The 17541-nt window shown below is 35.8% G+C and overlaps 1 protein-coding gene across 3 annotated transcripts in view; it reads left to right on the top strand.

Moving 5' to 3' along the window:
• The window catches only part of Slf2 (SMC5/6 complex localization factor 2), a 50351-nt gene that overhangs the window by 25774 nt on the left and 7036 nt on the right, over positions 1-17541 (top strand). For all 3 annotated transcript variants that reach the window (XR_013088774.1, XM_076834233.1, XM_076834234.1), the window contains exons 12-19: positions 4959-5061; positions 6236-6412; positions 7993-8090; positions 9071-9158; positions 10658-10789; positions 11317-11394; positions 12399-12485; positions 15440-15508. Coding sequence is in view for 2 of the 3 variants with exons in the window: in XM_076834233.1 (XP_076690348.1) it covers positions 4959-5061; positions 6236-6412; positions 7993-8090; positions 9071-9158; positions 10658-10789; positions 11317-11394; positions 12399-12485; positions 15440-15508 (832 nt within the window). In the remaining variant the exon portion in view is untranslated. The remainder of the gene's footprint in view (positions 1-4958; positions 5062-6235; positions 6413-7992; positions 8091-9070; positions 9159-10657; positions 10790-11316; positions 11395-12398; positions 12486-15439; positions 15509-17541) is intronic.

Genomic DNA, 17541 nt, shown 5'->3' on the forward strand with positions numbered 1-17541 from the left:
ATTGTCATCTGCTTGACCATGTAGCTTATATTTCCTTTGTACCTATTCCTTTCTATGGCTTTACAACTTCAGCCATTTTGACCTTTTCCTGGCCAGATATCCTCTTGGGCCCAAACAATCATTGTACCATAGTCTTCTAGAACACAGATTTGCTTCCTGCTTTGTAATTGCTAACATTCACATTAGATATTTTGCTGTAGCTTAACCTTCCTTAGCCTACTTCCACCGTGGTCGTGGGTTTTAGGTGGTATCCTAGTGCCTTTTAATTTTAATTTAAGTATTTAATTTTCTTCTTTCTTCCTGGAGTCTGTTTGGCCTCTCCAATGACCTGATATTTCTGTTAAAAATTATGAGGCAGGACTGGCCCAAGAAGATCATAAAGCAGTATATTACAATTGGGAGGATACAAAAATTCCATCATTGAAACAAAATAGAGAAGTCCAAAAAGAGTGAGCTCTTCAATATCCAGTATTATCCTATATCTGGAAAACCTACTAGCTGCCTGGAAGAAAATTTAGATTTATAACTCAAAGTTACAGATCAAAGATTTTAAATGTGTACAATGAAAACATAAAAGTAAGAAACTGGCAGGATTTTTTTTATAATCTTCGAAGAGAGGAAGATGGTTTTATATAATACCTTCCATAAAAAGAAATATTAACTTATTTGACCACATTTGAAAAAAATCTGCATGCAAAATCATTATAAACAATATGAAAGAAAAACCGCAAAATGGAGAGGGAGGGTAAAAAGTGTGTGTGTGTATGAGAAGCTGTGTATATGAAACTTAATGTCAAATCAGCAAGAAAAAGATAAATGACCTATTAGGAAAGTGGCAAAGGAAATGAAAAACCTACAGAAAATGATATAAGAGCAGTTCTTAAATATTATGAAAATATATTCATGCAAAGGCCTGGGTTTGATCCTCAGCACCACATAAAAATAAATAAAATAATAAAGATATTGTGTCCAACTACAACTAAAAAATAACTTTAAAAAGAAAGAAAAAGAAAATATATTCAGCTTCACTTAAGAGAAAAATGCTAACTATTATAATTTGGCATGTCCAAAAAATTCTTCATTTCTCAGGTTCTTTTTTCATCTTGTATCCTCAGATGTCATTTATATCTGAATATATGTTGGATAGCAAATTTTTAAATGGAGCTTATACTCCACTTTTACCCGCCTTTGTGATGCTAGGGATTGAACCCAGGGTCTCACACATGCTAGAAAAGTGTTCTACTGAGCTACACCCCCAGCCCCTGTTTCATCACTTTAAATAAAAAAACTTAATGCCTTTGCAGCCCATGCAAAAACCCCACATTTCTCCCACATATAACTAGAATACTCTTAAACATCTATAATAAAAAATTTACCTTATATTTCTGCATAATATAAACATTTAAAATACCAACTACTTTATTAGTTAACATTTTAATGAACTCTGTGGTAATTTTTTATGTGGTATGCAATAGATTTGAGTTTTTCTTGACTGTTGAAAGTATTTACAGTAGTTGAAATAAACAACAAATTAAAGATACATAGTGATTCCTTCAATACATAATAATGCAAATAATATTTGGCAAAATCAAACAATGTTTTATTAGTTACTTAAAATTGAAAAATTGCATCATTTAGGTTTAATGATTGGACAGGGAAGTTGTGGCTGTAGCACTGTTGCTTCACTGAGTAAAGATTGGGAACAGGTCAGTAAAAGAGTGGCATAGAAATGAGAGCAATGTAATGAAATGTCTGTTTAATAACATGAGCATGAGTCTGAATCCTGTTGACATATGATCATAGCTCACTCTTTTTAATCAGGACTCACACAAAACATCTAGTTTTGCTTGTGTATATGTATTCATTATAGGAAGTTCTAAAAATGTTTGTAGATTGTTAGATAACTCAGGGATATATCAGGGATACTGGTACATTTCTTTTCTTGACCGTCGTTGTCATCTGCTTGACCATGTAGCTTGTATTTCCTTTGTACCTATTCCTATACATAGACTTTGAGTACTAAGTACATCCAAATTTGTTTCAGTTCAATTCTCACATTCCTGTGTTCCTCCTCCTCCTCCTTATCTCATAACTATTGCTTCCTTTTTATTCCCAGTATCAGTCTAATTCAGATTCTCTTTTTCATGCCTAGCCTGGTGAAATTTCCTATTCTCTACCATCTTTCTACCTCCAAGATATTAGTTTCACTGTTAGAAACAATTTTCCTTTCCCTTTCCCATCCCATATTTAAGATTTTGCAATTTTACTCTGACCTATTTTCTGTTTTGCTCTCAGACTTTGGTTCTAAGCTAATTGATCTACTCCTTTTCCCTCCACATCATAGTTTTTAGCCCTTACGTGGTTTTTGCTATAAGGTCTGAACATAATATCTCATTTAATATAGTATCTGCAAATATTTATAGTATTTCATTCCCATTTTGCAAGTAAGTGGGGCACAGAAAGGTTAATATTAAGGTTAAGGTTAACTTGCCCTAGGTTTATACAGCTAGGAAGGGGCGCAAGGGACTTCTAAGTAGGGTTTTGCTCTGTTTCCTTTTGTTTTGTAAAGGGAATTGAACCCAGGAGCACTTTATCACTGAACTATATTCCCCAATCATTTTTATTTTTTTTGAGATATGGTCCTGCTAAGTTACTGAGGGTCTAGCTAAGTTGCTGACACTAATATCGTACAAATTTGCAATCATCCTGCCTCAGCCTCCTGAGTCACTGGGATTATATATAAGTGCCACCACATTGGCCTAAACTGCTATTTTTAAGAATAAGAAAATTGGGCCTGGATTTGTGGCTCAATGGTAGAGTGCTCGCCTAGCATGCACGAGGCACTGGGTTTGATCCTCAGCACCACATAAAAAATGTAAAATACAGATATTGTGTCCACTTAAAACTTAAAAAAAAAAAAAAAAGAATAAGAAAGTTATTGCCAGGTGCAGTGGCATACTTCTGTAATCTCATCACTGGCTGAGGCAGGAGGATTGCAAATTCAAGGCCAGCCTCAGCATCTTAGCAAGACTAAGCAATTTAGTGAGACCCTGCCTCAAAATAAAAAATAAAAAGGGCTACAGATGTAGTTCAGTGGTTAAGTGCCCTGGGTTTAATCCCAGTACCAAAAAAAAGAGAGAGAGAGAAAGTTTTTTTCCCGGTGTGGTGGTACATGTCTGTAGTCACAGTTACTGGGGAGGCTGAAGCAGGAGAATTGCAAATTTGAGGCCAGCCTCGGCAACTTAAGGAAACCCTGTTTCAAAATAAAAAAGGGATGGAGATATAGCTCAATGGTAGAGTGCCCTGGATTAAATCCCTAATACCACAAAAAATGAATAAATAAAAGTGAAAATGACTAGGGATGTAGCTCAGTGGTAATGCATCCCTGGTTCAATAGCCAGTACCAGAAAACATTTCTGACACTAGTTGTATGGGTTTTCCACACATTGTAATTCTCCAGTTTTCTATGGACCCCAACCAGGTGTCCTATGGTTTAATTTGATTCTGGAGCAGAGTTAATGTGAACTCCAGTGAAAGGCTCAGGCCCACAAGACTGTCCCCACTTATGCCAGTCACAAATCTGGATCTCCCGTACTTCTGACCAGTGAGCTATAAATTGGGAAGTCCTATAGTCCCCACTTTAGGTTCAATAAAATTATTGAATAGCTCACAGAACTTGGGAAAACAGTTTCTTTACTATTACCAATTTATTGTAAATGATACAACTCAGGAACAGCCAAATGGAAGAGATGCCTAGGACAAGGCTTGAGGAGAGTGTGCCTGGAATATCCCGTGCCGTCCAAGTCTACCACCCCTCCCATCATCTGTCAGTGTTAACTAATCCAGAAGATTTCCAAACTTTAGGGGTTTTATGGAGTTTCTATTACATAAAGATGATTGACGAAAGCAGTGGCCACTTGATAATTAACTTGATCTCTGGCCCCTCTGGGTGGGCTCAAAGTTTTAACCCTCTCATTACAGGTTGGCAGTAGACCCCATCCTATAGTAGTCACCTCATTAGCATGAACTCAGTTATGGTTGAAGGAGATTTAACAAAAGAGGTTCTTTTTACCCCTGTCAGAAATTCTGAGGGTTTTAGGAGTTATGTGCCTGGGTTCAAAGACCAGATGTATTTCTTACACTGCAAGAGGATATATATTCTTATTTGTGTGTGTGTGTGTGTGTGCACAGTTCTGGGGATTGAACTCAGAGCCTCAGGCATGCTAGGGAAGTGCCATACCATGGAACTACGCATTTAGCCCTTTTCCTTTTGAGACAAGGTCTCCCTAAATTATTCATTCTGGCCTTAAGTTTGCAGTTCTCCTGCCTCAGCTGCCTGAGTATTAACTGGCATGCCCACTCCTGCCTAACTCATTCTTGTTAATAAAAAATGCTTCTGGAAGGAAGGGACTAACACTAATAATAATTGAGCAAATGGGTGGTGAAAGGGAGCTAGGTTGGGAGAACATTTTTCACAGAGTACTGTGCCTTGATATGTTTTGATTTTTTTTTTTAACCATATGAATACATATTTTTTCAAAAAATTAAAAATATCATTCAGAAACCAAGTTCATGCATCTCCTCTTCCATGAACCTTTACTGACAACTTCAATCCAAATTGGAAAGCTTAAGAATTATTTCTTCATATCATTGTGGCAGTTTCTTTAGGCATTTAAAATTTTATCATCAAAGCCACCTCCTTACATAGCTTTCTTACACCAAGAGCATTGAGGATAGTACCTAGTAAAAAGTAACTGGTTCAAAGGAAAACTAATGCAGAGATGGAACTCAGATTAGTGTTTGCTACCAGTAGGGAATAGCAGATTGACTTGTATCTGGCATGAAGGGACCTTGGGGAATCATAGAAATGTTCTATTTCTAAGTAGTGTTCAGTATTTTTTAAAATAAGTAATCATTTTTCTGCCTAATTTCACATTACTTTATTCACTTCTCAACAGTTCTGAAACACAGACAACATTGGGGGAGAAAGGAAGTGAAGATTCATCTTATAAGCCAATTTTTTCAACTCTTCCTGAAACCAACATTTTAAATGTGGTTAAGGTAGGAAAAAGGAGTTTGTGTGTGTATGTGTCCTTAGCAGACAGAGCTAGATGGTTAATAGTAACCTAAAGAAAAGAGAAAGGAAAAAAATAGTTTCTTACCTAATAAAATTTCTTAGCAATAATTAATCTTTTATTGAAGGTAGGTTTTTGCTGTTTTTATTTTTGTTTAAATATTAAGAGCAGAAGGGAACTTTAGATCAGTGTTACATCATTAAAGTAGTTTTGAGACCAATTCCCTTTTGGAATTGGGGTATTTAAAGACAAAAGTATCTCAGTATAATTTAGTGATCAAGAATAATAACTGGGGGCTGGGGATGTGGCTCAAGCTGTAGCTCGCTCACCTGGCATGCGTGCGGCCTGGGTTCGATCCTCAGCACCACATACAAACAAAGATGTTGTGTCTGCCGAAAACTAAAAAAAATAAAAATATTAAAGTTCTCTCTCTCTCTCTCTCTCTCTCTCTCTCTCTCTCTTTCTCTCTCTCTCTCTCTTTGAAAAAAAAAAAAAAAAGAAAGAAAGAATAATAGCGGTTAGCTGGGCATGGTGGCATATACCTATAATCCCAGTGGCTTGGGAGACTAAGGCAAGAGGATTGCAAGTTCAAAGCCAGCCTCAGCAAAAGCGAGGTGCTGAGCAACTCAGTGAGACCCTGTCTCTAAATAAAATACAAAACGGGCTGGGGAGGTGGTGGCCCAGTGGTCAAGTGCCCCTGAGTTCAATCCCTAGCACCAAAAAAAAAAATAATAATAATAATAACTGTAAAACATGTTCATGGCTGAATCAAATGTCAAATCAGTGATACTGAACCATTAACAGAATCTTTTTTTTTTTTAGAGAGAATTTTTTCATATTTATTTTTTAGTTTTCGGCAGACACAACATCTTTGTTTGTATGTGGTGCTGAGGATCGAACCCGGGCTGCACGTATGCCAGGCGAGCACACTACCACCGCTTGAGCCACATCCCCAGCCCCCATTAACAGAATCTTGAAAGAAAAAATATTTACCATTTAATTCAGCTTATTAGCAAGAAGAACATTTCTGGGCCCCCTTTTCTGGATATCTGGATATTGTTTTATGTAGATTTCTCTTTTGCTAAAAAGATTTTACAATTAAAATTCATCAAGTAAAATAAACCTTCTTAAGTTGCTTTGTCTGCATTTGTGTTAAAAAGTTTCTAGGCTTGTGTACATCCATACATCCAGAAGGTTACCAAGATCGTGAAATAATGTTGCTGATTTTGATGTTGTTTAAAATGAGTTTGGAAAAACAGCTGAAACAGATTCCTCTAGTTGACTTTCAGAGCCTCCTGATAAACCTGATGAAGAATATCAGAGATTGGAACACAAAGGTAACATTACTTAAAACTTGAGTATTGGTCTTTTGAATAGCATCACAATTTGACTTTCATACTGCATACAGAATTAAAATTGTTCCTAAGCTCAGTGGAAAAGAGACTGTGGAAGGGGCTATGTTTCCTGGAACCTGTATTATATAAACTTAAAATATTTAGTTTCTAAAACTGCAGCTATTCATTCAACAGAGGTGTATTTATTAAGGATTTACTATGGACAGGTATTCATATGATAGGTGCTAGAAACCCAGCTGTGGAAAAGACAGTGCCCTTGCCTTCATGAAGTTTTCATCCTACTCAGAGTTAAATGATAAGTAAAGATAGATTCAATTAATATATCAGGTTGTAATTAAGTGTTGTAAATTAAAATAAAGCAGGACGTGGGTAGAGAGAGTAGAAAGACATGGATGCTAGGTTATTTCATATGAGGCAGTCAGGGGAAGACCTTTCTGAAGTGACCTTTGGGCAAAGAGACCTAAGTAAAATTAGGGAATAATTTATACTTAAGGCTAGAATTGAAGTTGAACTTGAGTAGCCATGTACAATTTTTATATAGAACTTTTAAATTTTTCCACCACTTTTTATGGAAGATTAAAAACACAATAGTAGGGAGTAGTGTAATAAACTCTTAAGTAGCTACTAGCCAGCTTCAAAAATTATCAAAACACAATCAATCTTGTTTACTATTACTCCCACCCCACAATTCCCCTACTTATAAGATTATTCTGAACCAACTATTAGGTTTTTTTCTTCCCCTTTGGTACCTGGGATTGAACCCAGGGGTGCTTCACCACGGAGCCATAACCCCAGCTCTTTTCTTTTTTTTTCTTTGAGGCAGGGTCCTGCTAAGTTGCTTAGGGCCTTGCTAAGTTACTGAGGCTGGCTTTGAACTTGCAGTCCTCCTGCCTCAGCCTCCCAAGCTGTGTATGCCACTGTACCTGGCAACTGTTAGGCTTTCAAAAATACTTGTAGCTGGGCATGGTGGTGCACACCTATAATCCTAGTGACTTGGGAGATTGAGATTAGAGGATTGCAAATTCAAGGCCAGCCACAGCAACTCAGCGAGGTCCTAAACAACTTAGCAAGAACCTGTCTCAAGAAATAAAAAGGGCTGGGGATGTAACTCAGCAGTAATGCCCCTGTGTTCAGTTTCCCGTTAAGCCCCCACCTCACCTTACCACCATCAAAAAAATGGATAAAATGAAATGCTGGAGTAGGATCCCTAAAGTGCAAGAAATTCCAGGTCAAAAGCATATATGATTTTGTGTATTTCTCATTATACACATTTGGAAACTGGCATTTGTGTTTAGATGGCTTTATTCTTCCAATAAGGACTGTTTAAATAAAGATATGTTATGACAAAATATGAAAGCCAAGTGAATTTCTGATGAATACATTTGGTTTATGATAGTACAGAATCTGTGTTGTATGCCTTTCAGCAGGTTCTAGATTCCATGCATTTTCAAAAATTGAGCATTCTATTTTGTTAGTGCTTCCATTAGAAATAGGAAGGGATGTAGATTTGATTATCTGCTGTTCTATTTGGAAAGAAATCTTGCACATTTCTTTTTTCTCAGGTACCTGAACTCTGTCTGGGCATAAATGAACTCTCCAGCCATCCTCATAATCTTCTGTGGTTGGTACAGCTAGTCCCTAACTGGACATCACGTGGAAGGTATTGAAAAGTGAGAATGAAACATTAAGAAATTTTATGTTTATAATGAGATACTTTTGGGTCCTTTATTTTCAATCACCATTCTTTGAATGTTACATAAGAGCCAATTGTTAATCATATTCAGTTGAGGGTAAAAGCATTTATAACCTGATTTTGATTTTTTTTTTTTTTATATTGGGGATTGAACCCAGGAATACTTGAGCTACATCTCCAGCCCTTTGTATTTTTTATTTTGAGATAGAGTCTTGATAAGTTGCATAGGGTCTTGGTAAATTGCCAAGGCTGGCCTCAAATCTGTGATCTTCCTGCCTCAGCCTCCCATGTTGCTGGAATTACTGGTATACACCACCACATCCAGCTGATTCTCATTTTTAATTCAAGTCATTCTGTAATCCTCCTCCTACATACCCCTCTCCTACCACCATTACCACTGTGCTACATCTCCAGCCACTTTTTTGTTGCCTAGGCTGGCCTCACACTTGTGATCCTCCTGCCTCAGCCTTCTGAGTAGCTGGGATTATAAGAATGCAGCACTGGACCTTACTGTGATACTTTTGAGTTTTCGTTTAGCTGATAATTATAGATGACGAATACTGTAAAAATGAATGAATTAGGGCTGGGGCTGTAGCTCAGTAGTAGAGCACTTGCCTTACATATATGAGGCACTAGGTTCCATCTTCAGCACCACATAAAAATAAACAAAGATATTTTATCCAACTACAACTAAGAATTTTTTTTTTTACAGAATGAATGAATTATATAGTCTTCTCTTGAGACATTGCTTATATTTACAGTTAGAACTAGAACAACTTTTGGCCCATTCATTTGTTTCTTAAGTCATATTGATTAAAATGTTATTGTTGCTGTTTTTGTGGTGCTGGGGATTGAAGCAGGGGCCTTGTACATATGAGACAAGTACTCCACCAACTGAGCTGTGTCACCAGCCCAGCTTTCTAAATACTTAAAAATTCTAATTTCAGGCAACTCAGACAGTGCCTCAGTCTAGTGATAATTTCAAAGCTTTTGGATGAGAAACATGAAGATGTCCCAAATGCCAGTAATCTGCAGGTATAAGTACTACTTTTTTCTTTTTTAATGTGGTAATGGTAGTGAAGTGTAGCGAAATCGACTCCTAAGTCAAAAACCCTTAGTCATGTTACTATTAATGTAATCTTTAGCATGGTACTTGCCTAACAAGATCCAGTTTCTTAACAGGAGACTAATAGAGCAAAGGAAGGGGATCAAGAGGGAAGGAGGAAGGAATGCAAGAGGCACTGGAGAATAAAATTGACCAAATTATGTTATGTCCATGTACAGATATAGCAGTAGGGAATCCCACTTTTATGTATGTTTATAATGCACTCGTTAAAATAATAATAGAAGGGAGACCATTAGACTAGAAGAAGGAATTTGGGGGATGGGGGATGAGAGGAAGGAAAGGGGAGGCACCAGGGAATGAGATTGATCAAATTAATTTGCAAGTAGAATTATGTTGCAATAAATCCCACTGTTATGTGTAATTATAGTGCACCGATTTAAAAAAAAACATATAAGAGAACCTATTATTGGCATACAGTGCTACTAAAAAAAAAAAAAAGATAAATTAAAAATAAAGGGTTCTTGTTTGAATGCAGTTAGTCTACCAGGTTCTAGAGATTGAAAAAAAAAAAAAAAGAATTAAAGATTGCTTGTAAGACATAACCTAGTGGTTGAAACAAAATAAAACAATCATTGTGAGTTATTGTGGTAAGAACAGTAATAGAAGTATGCCCAAGATGTTAGAGATTAATGGGGACAGACAGGTTTTGCTTCAGTGAATTGAGGTAGTAGATTTGATCCCAGGTATATGGACACCATTCCTGAACCAGCAGGATAATTAGCAGATAGCTCTCAATCCTTGTGATATTTACTGCTACTAAAAGAGGTCCAGGATATGATTTCTACAATTTACTTTCTTAATTTTGTTTGTTGCAACTTTTTCCTTTATCATCCATGTAAAAAAGAACATAAAAATAAGTCCTTGGGCTGGGGTTATGGCCCAGCAGCAGAGCACTCACCTAACATGTGCGAGGCACTTGGGTTCAATCCTCAGCCCGACATAAAAATAAATAAATAAAATAAAGATATTAAAAAAATTCTGAATTTAAAAAATAATAATAATAGTAAATCCTGAGATTCACTAATTCATATTTGAATTACACAGTCTAGATTTTTTTTTAACTCTTTATAATGATTCTTTTCAGAATTCAGTGATTTCTATCCACTAAGAAATTGAACTTCACTGTCTTTCAAATAATTTCACAAAGAAGTTTGTTATTTCTGTTATTTGGCCTTCTAAACATTTATCCTTATTTACAAGTACTAAATCTTTAACTTAAAAATCTCATTTTAAGTATTTGAGGACTTTTAAGTAAAGAGGAAATGAATATCACTGGACTATTAAAAAAAAAAGCTAAAGAGGACAAATTAGAGAAGGCAAAATGAACAGTGGGGGGAACACTAGGGAAAAGTAGCCTAAACAACTGTATTGCTTAGCATTATTCATTCTCTCCTTTTTCTTTTGATAGATATCCGTCCTGCATCGATATCTTGTGCAAATGAAGCCTTCTGATTTGTTGAAGAAAATGGTCTTAAAGAAAAGGGCTGAACAACCAAATGGCACTATTGATGACAGTCTTCATTTAGAACTTGAAAAGCAGGTATCTAGAATCTCAAAGAGTACATAAGTGCATAAAGTGATTTTTTTTTTCTTTTAATTACTGTCGTGACATAACTCAGTAAACTTGAGAGCTAAGAATTTAGGTAAAAGGATGGTTGTTGATAATGTAATACTGGAAGGAATTTTTGTAGCTCTGTACTAGGGTAGTTGTGAAGGACGCACTTGAGTTAGAAATCTTTAAAAGGCCTAATTTAAATGCATGTCTTTTTCTTTCTTACTAGCTGGATTAAATTCTTTTTTTTTTTTTAAAAAGAGAGAGAGAGAGAATTTTTTAATATTTATTTTTTAGTTTTTGGCGGATACAACATCTTTTGTTTTTTTTGTATGTGGTGCTGAGGATCGAACCTGGGCCACACGCATGCCAGGCGATCACACTACCACTTGAGCCACATCCCCAGCCCTGGATTAAATTCTTTATTCTCCCAAACCACTTTCTTAATGGGTAATTGTGAGTGACATCAGTGCTAGCTAATTCCTAGGTATTAATTTTATTTATTTCTCTAACAGGCATATTACCTGACCTACATTCTTCTTCATTTAGTTGGTGAAGTTAGTTGTTCTCATTCTTTTTCTTCTGGACAACGGGTAGGTAATGTTTAATGGTTGTGTTTTAAAAGGTGTAACTATTGCTAGAATGAATGAGCATGCTTTAGTTAGGAGAATACTTAATAAAGGTTAACTGAAAAGAGGGGAGTGATAGTAACCTGCAAACATATCATATCAACAAGAATTATTTGTCAACAAATGTTAGTTCAGTTGGTTGGAGTACAGTTTACCCATCATAACTTGGCAACAGTATAATATATTCATAACCAAGGTCACCAGATATCATTTGGGCAGCTTTTAGCTGATTTCTTCTCATCTCTTTTCACATATCTTTTTTCTTTCTGTTCTTCTTAAAGAAATAACATTTGGCTGGGCATGGTGATGTATGCCTATAATACCAGCAGATCAGGAGGCTGAAGCAGGAGGATTGTTGAGTTCAAAGCAACCTTCAGCAACTCAGTGAGACCCTGTCTCTAAATACAACAAAAAAGGGCTGGGGATGTGGCTCAGTGGTTAAGCACCCCTAGGTTTAGTTGCCAGTACCTAAAAAATAAAAAAAAAAGAAATAATATTTGCCTTCAACACTAAACTGATGTTAAGCCATGCCCCTTTAGGAGTGGGTTTAATTTCCAAATTATATCCACATATTACAGTTTTTATACTGGGGATTGAACCTGGGGTGCTTTACCACTGAGCTACATTCCCAGTCCTCCTTTTATTTTAATGTAAGTTGATTAGGCTGGCCTCAAATTCATGATCCTCCTACCTCAGTCTCCCAAGTAACTGGGATTACAAATGTGCACCATCAGTCGTGGAGTGTGTATATTTTTACATTTAACAAGCAATAGACCACAACCATCCTGTTATCATGGAAGTAACACTGATAGGACTGATATTATGTTGGATGATTAACATCAGAAATTGCTAACTGGAGAATGATAGATTTTTTAAAATAACTTAATTGTTCTAATTACCTAATTCTTTATTAATTTGTAATGCTTAAGAATTGTTTTCATCCCTTGCATTTGTTTTGTCTTGTACAGAAGCACTTCGTGCTACTCTGTGGGGCTTTGGAAAAGCATGTTAAATGTGATATTAGGGAAGATGCAAGACTTTTTTACAGAACTAAGGTAAGTATGTTTTTTTTAAATTAATTTTTGTGTTAAGTCTTGGTTACATTAATATTTAAAAGCAGAAGCCAAGCATGGTGACACACACCTGTAATTCCCAGGAAATTGGGAGCCTGAGGCAGAAGGATTGCAAGTTCGAGGCCAGCCTCAGCAATTTAGTAAGGCCCTATCTCAAAATAAAAAAATTGAAAAGGACTGGGGATGTAGCTCATTGGTAAAGTTTCCCTGGGTTCAATCCAAACAAAGATTTTTGTAAATTTAAGGCCCTAGATTCCCAACACTACAAAATGATTCTTCTCTTTTTTAAAAAAAAATATATTTTTAGATTTTTTTTTTAGTTGTAGATGGACACAAAACCTTTATTTTTGTGTGGTGCTAAGGATCAAAAAAAGAAAATTTAAGGAAGAAAACCACATAAGCTTCTCTTTTAGAAAAAAAGAGTAATAGGTGCTGGGCATGGTGGTGCACACCTGTAATCCCAGTCATTCAGGAAGCTGAGGCAGGAGGATCACAAGTTTGAGGTTAGCCTTGGCAACTTAGTAAGGTCCTGCCTTAATAAAAAGGGCAGGGGATTTATTTAATGCTCTGGTAAGGCGCTTGCCTAGCATGCCAAGGCCCTAGATTCCCAACACTACAAAGTAAATAAATAAAAGATTCTTCTCTTTTTACAAAAAAATATATTTTTTTTTTAGATTTTTTTTTTTTTTTTTTTTTTAGTTGTAGTAGATGGACACAATACCTTTATTTTTGTGTGGTGCTAAGGATCAAACCCAGTGTCTCACACATGCGAGGCAAGCGCTCTACCACTGAGCTACAACCCCAGCCCAAGACTTTCTTAATAACAAATCATCTTCTGCTAAGTACTTTTCTAGCTAGATTGACAGAGAAAAAAATCTCAAAAGCAAATACATTTTGTTTTTTATTCTGAAACTCCAGGTACCAAAAGAGAAAAAATTCTTTCTAGTGGAATTTCTTAGTTTTTTTTCCCATAGTACATATTAAAGCCCTTATGCTTAAGATAGTGTCAGAGTATCAAGGATTGAACCATTGTTTAAATAAAGATATAACTAAAAAATAGTGGCTATAAAATTTTATAATACCTCATTTGATTTAAATATGTCAAGATCATTGTACTGTCATGGGTAACTAATTAAAACAAATTTTAAAAAAAAGAAAATCTAAAAAAAAAAATTTTTGTAATGGTTGAAAACTTGTTTAAAGAAGAAATAAGGTTAGCTGAGTTTTTTTGTTGTTGTTTTTGGTATTAGGGATTGAACCCTGGGGCACTTAACCACTGAGCCACATCCCCAGCCCATTTTATTTTTTGAGACAGGGTCTCACTAAGTTGCTTAGGGCCTTGCTAAATTGCTGAGACTGGCTTTGAACTTGCATTCCTCCTGCCTCAGCCTCCCAAGTCACGGGATTACAGGCATTACACCCAACCAGGCAACTATTATTCTTTGAATATTTCATTTGACCCTTCAAATCTCTGGGTCACCCATTCTGAGCTGTAGAATGGAAATGATTCAACCATAAGCCTGCTAGTTTTTTTGTTTTGTTTTTTTTTTTTCTTCAAAGGTTTTTGTATACTTAAAGATAGTAGAAACTTCAGTATTAATTATGTTTTTCCTGAAGCATAAAATTAAATAATGCTTTTTTAAAACTTAAAAGTATTTTTTAATTTCCAAATCATCTTTTAGTTTTTGTAATGTAAAGTGGATTCTTTTGTTCCTCTGGTGTTTGGCTTGTCCTTGTCTCTTAGCATTGTAACTTTTATCTCTCACATTAATTAGCTGTAAAGGCTAGTCATTTGGTTAATACCATTTGGATATAGTATATATTTACTTTAGTGCATTGAAGTTAACAGAAATATAATTGTAGAAATTAGAACACATTTCAGATTTCCAGATACACATATGGGATAACTCTTTGCCTTAGAAGGGAAGCCCTACCTCTCAAAGCACATTCTGAACTTGGTGGTTGTGACCACTACTGACAGACAAGCTTACCGTGGACCGCCTCCTGCCTCAGCCTCCCAAATCACTGAGATTACAGACATTCTTTATGTTTCTTAAAACCAAGGGCCTAGCATAGATTAGTACCAAGGCTTCTCTTATTTACAGTGGAATTGACAACAGTGGTCTGTGGAAATTGTTTCAGAAGGTGGTCCTACTGAAATTGGTGAGTTGCAGGCCTCTCCAAAAGCCTCTACTAGAAGACTTATTTTGGAGACAGTTAATTTGCTGAACTGTAGCTGGAGAACAAAGCAGAAGTTGTAATTTACTTCGGGCAGTGTAAAATTCCTTGTTTAAAACATTTTTCTCAAGCAGTTATGGCAAGAGCTAATCAAGAATCTCTAGTGGGGCAGAATTTTGCTTTTGTGGTAAACTTTTGAGTTTTGTACAGAGACTTGCTAAACCTCTAAACATAGGAATATACCAGGTATTTGAAGGGGATTCATAGCACTTTGTAAAAACATGGAGAAGAATAGCAGTGAATTTTGGGTCTTCTGATAATGTGGAAAGGAACAAATGACAAATGTTTTTTGTGGTCTTGAGTCTTTCAAATAGAAGGTGGTAAGATAGGGAACAACTAAAGCCTTGAGCCCTATAACACAGTCCACCCTTAGCTTCTCTATTTAGTTGTTATAAAGCCAGCAGGGTTTATGTTTTTCTGAATTATCTTTTTTTTTTTTTTTCTGAATTATCTTTAATAACTAATAGGAAAATTGAACTCTAAGCATTCAATATTTTTGTTAATGATGATAAAGGAAAATTTTGTTGATCACTATAATTTGAAAGCCCCTCTAAAAGATAAGGAACTTGTTTTCTCTTAACAAAAATCAAACCAAGTGTGGGTCTGTCAAAGCTCTAAGATCTTTTGTATCAAGTTGTAAATGGATTGTAGGTTAGGATGTTTTGATCTGATACATTTTTCTCTTTGATATTTTTAAGGTGAAAGACTTGGTTGCCAGGATACATGGAAAATGGCAGGAAATAATTCAGAACTGTCGGCCTACTCAGGTGTCATTTTATTAAACAATTTATTACTTTTGAAACAAAGTTCAACAGAAGACTTGCTTCTAATTGTCTATAAATTTTAAAAATGCCAGTATAATATAGATTGTTTGTGTATGAATGGTTTTTGTTTGCTTTATTATGTTCATTAATTTATTTAAGAGGTGGCCAAACCCATTTCAGAATACATCAAATGAAGGTTATTTCATAAAGAGTATTACTCCCTACCCCCATTTATTTCCCTTGTTATTAATTGAACCCAGGAGTGCTGTACCACTGAACTATAACCCCATCCCTTTTTACTTTTTTTAATTTTTAATTTTGAAATAGACTCTCACTAAATTGCCCAGGCTGGCCTTGAACTTGCAATAACCCTGACTTGGCCTCCTGTTAGCTGGGATTACAGGCATGCATCACCAGGCCCAGCTAGGGAACATTTTTTTCTTACTAGTTCTATAAAGATATAATACACAAAATATATATTTCACCCACTTAAAAGTATATAATGCTTTTTAATATATCCAGAGAGTTGTGAAGTGAATGCCATTACAATCATAGCCTAACTTTATTAACATTTTTGTCACCTGAAAAGAAATTCCATACCCATTTGCAGTCACTCACCATTCCCCCACTACTCTCATTCCCCTCCTCACTCCCTTAAGATCTAGACATGTCTGTATAGATTTGCCTGTTCTGAACATTTCCTATACATGAAATACACTGTGGTCTTTGTAGTTTTTTTCACCTGACATAATGATAAGTGAATCCATGTTGTGTTATGCATATTCTTTCTATTGATGGACAGTTTTCGACTATATGGATATATCACATGTCCATTTTATGAAATGGACATTTGAATTGTTTCTGTTTTCTGTTATGGATAATGTTTCCATGAACATTTGTATATGTTTTTATGTGAATATGCTTACAAATGAAAACATCTTAAGCAAATAACTGAGAGTAGAATTGCTGATCATTTGGTAATTCTATGTTCAACTTTTTTTGTTTTTGTGAGCTTTTTGATTTTTCATATGTGGGTTTTGTTTTGTTTTGTCTTGCAGCACTGAGAATTGAGCCCATCTTTACCACTGAGCTATTTTTTACTTTTTTTTTTTTTTTTTTTTAAGAGAGAGAGAGAATTTTAATATTTATTTTTTAGTTTTCGGCAGACACAACGTCTTTGTATGTGGTGCTAAGGATCGAACCCGGGCCGCACGCATGCCAGGCGAGCGCGCTACCGCTTGAGCCACATCCCCAGCCCTGCTATTTTTCACTTTGAGATAGGAACTCAGTAAGTTGCTGAGGCTGGCCTTAAATTTGTAATCCTCCTGCCTCAGCCTCCTAAAATGCTGGGATTATAGGCACGTGCTGCCAAACTCAGTTTCTATGGTCAGTGTTTTAAGTAACTGCCAGAGTGCTGCATGATTTTACATTCTCACCAGAGTGTTTGAAGATTCTAGTTTCTCCACATTCTTCCCAATTATTATCTGTCTTTTTTATTAAAACTATATAGTCAAGGAGTGGAAAGTGAAATATTGTGGTTTTAATTGCATTTTCCTGACAACTAATGGTGTTGAGCATTTTTTAATATGCCTATTGGCCATGTATACAGCTTCCTTGGAGAAATGTCTATTCAGATTTGTTGCTCCTTTTTTTTTTTTTTTTTCCCCCCTTTGGTACTTAGGAATAGAACCCTGGAGTACTTTACCACTAAACTCCATCCCCAGTTCTTTTTATTTTTAATTTTGACACAAGGTCTTGCAAAGTTGCTAAGGCTGGCCTCAAACCTGCAATCTTCCTGCCTCAGTTTTTAAAATCACTGAGATTACAGCCTGTGCCACTGTGCCAGGCTCACTTTCCTTTTTTTTTTTTTTTTTTTTTTTTTTTTTTTGCAGTTATAGCTGGACAGGGTGCCTTTATTTTGTTTATTTTTTATGTGGTGCTGAGGATCCAACCCAGTGCCTCACACTTGCCAGGCAAGTGCTCTGCCACTGAGCTACAGCCTCAGCCACTCACTGCCTGTTTTTTAAGGGTTTATG

Source organism: Callospermophilus lateralis, chromosome 15, assembly GCF_048772815.1.
Source record: "Callospermophilus lateralis isolate mCalLat2 chromosome 15, mCalLat2.hap1, whole genome shotgun sequence".
NCBI classification, from domain to species: domain Eukaryota; kingdom Metazoa; phylum Chordata; class Mammalia; order Rodentia; family Sciuridae; genus Callospermophilus; species Callospermophilus lateralis.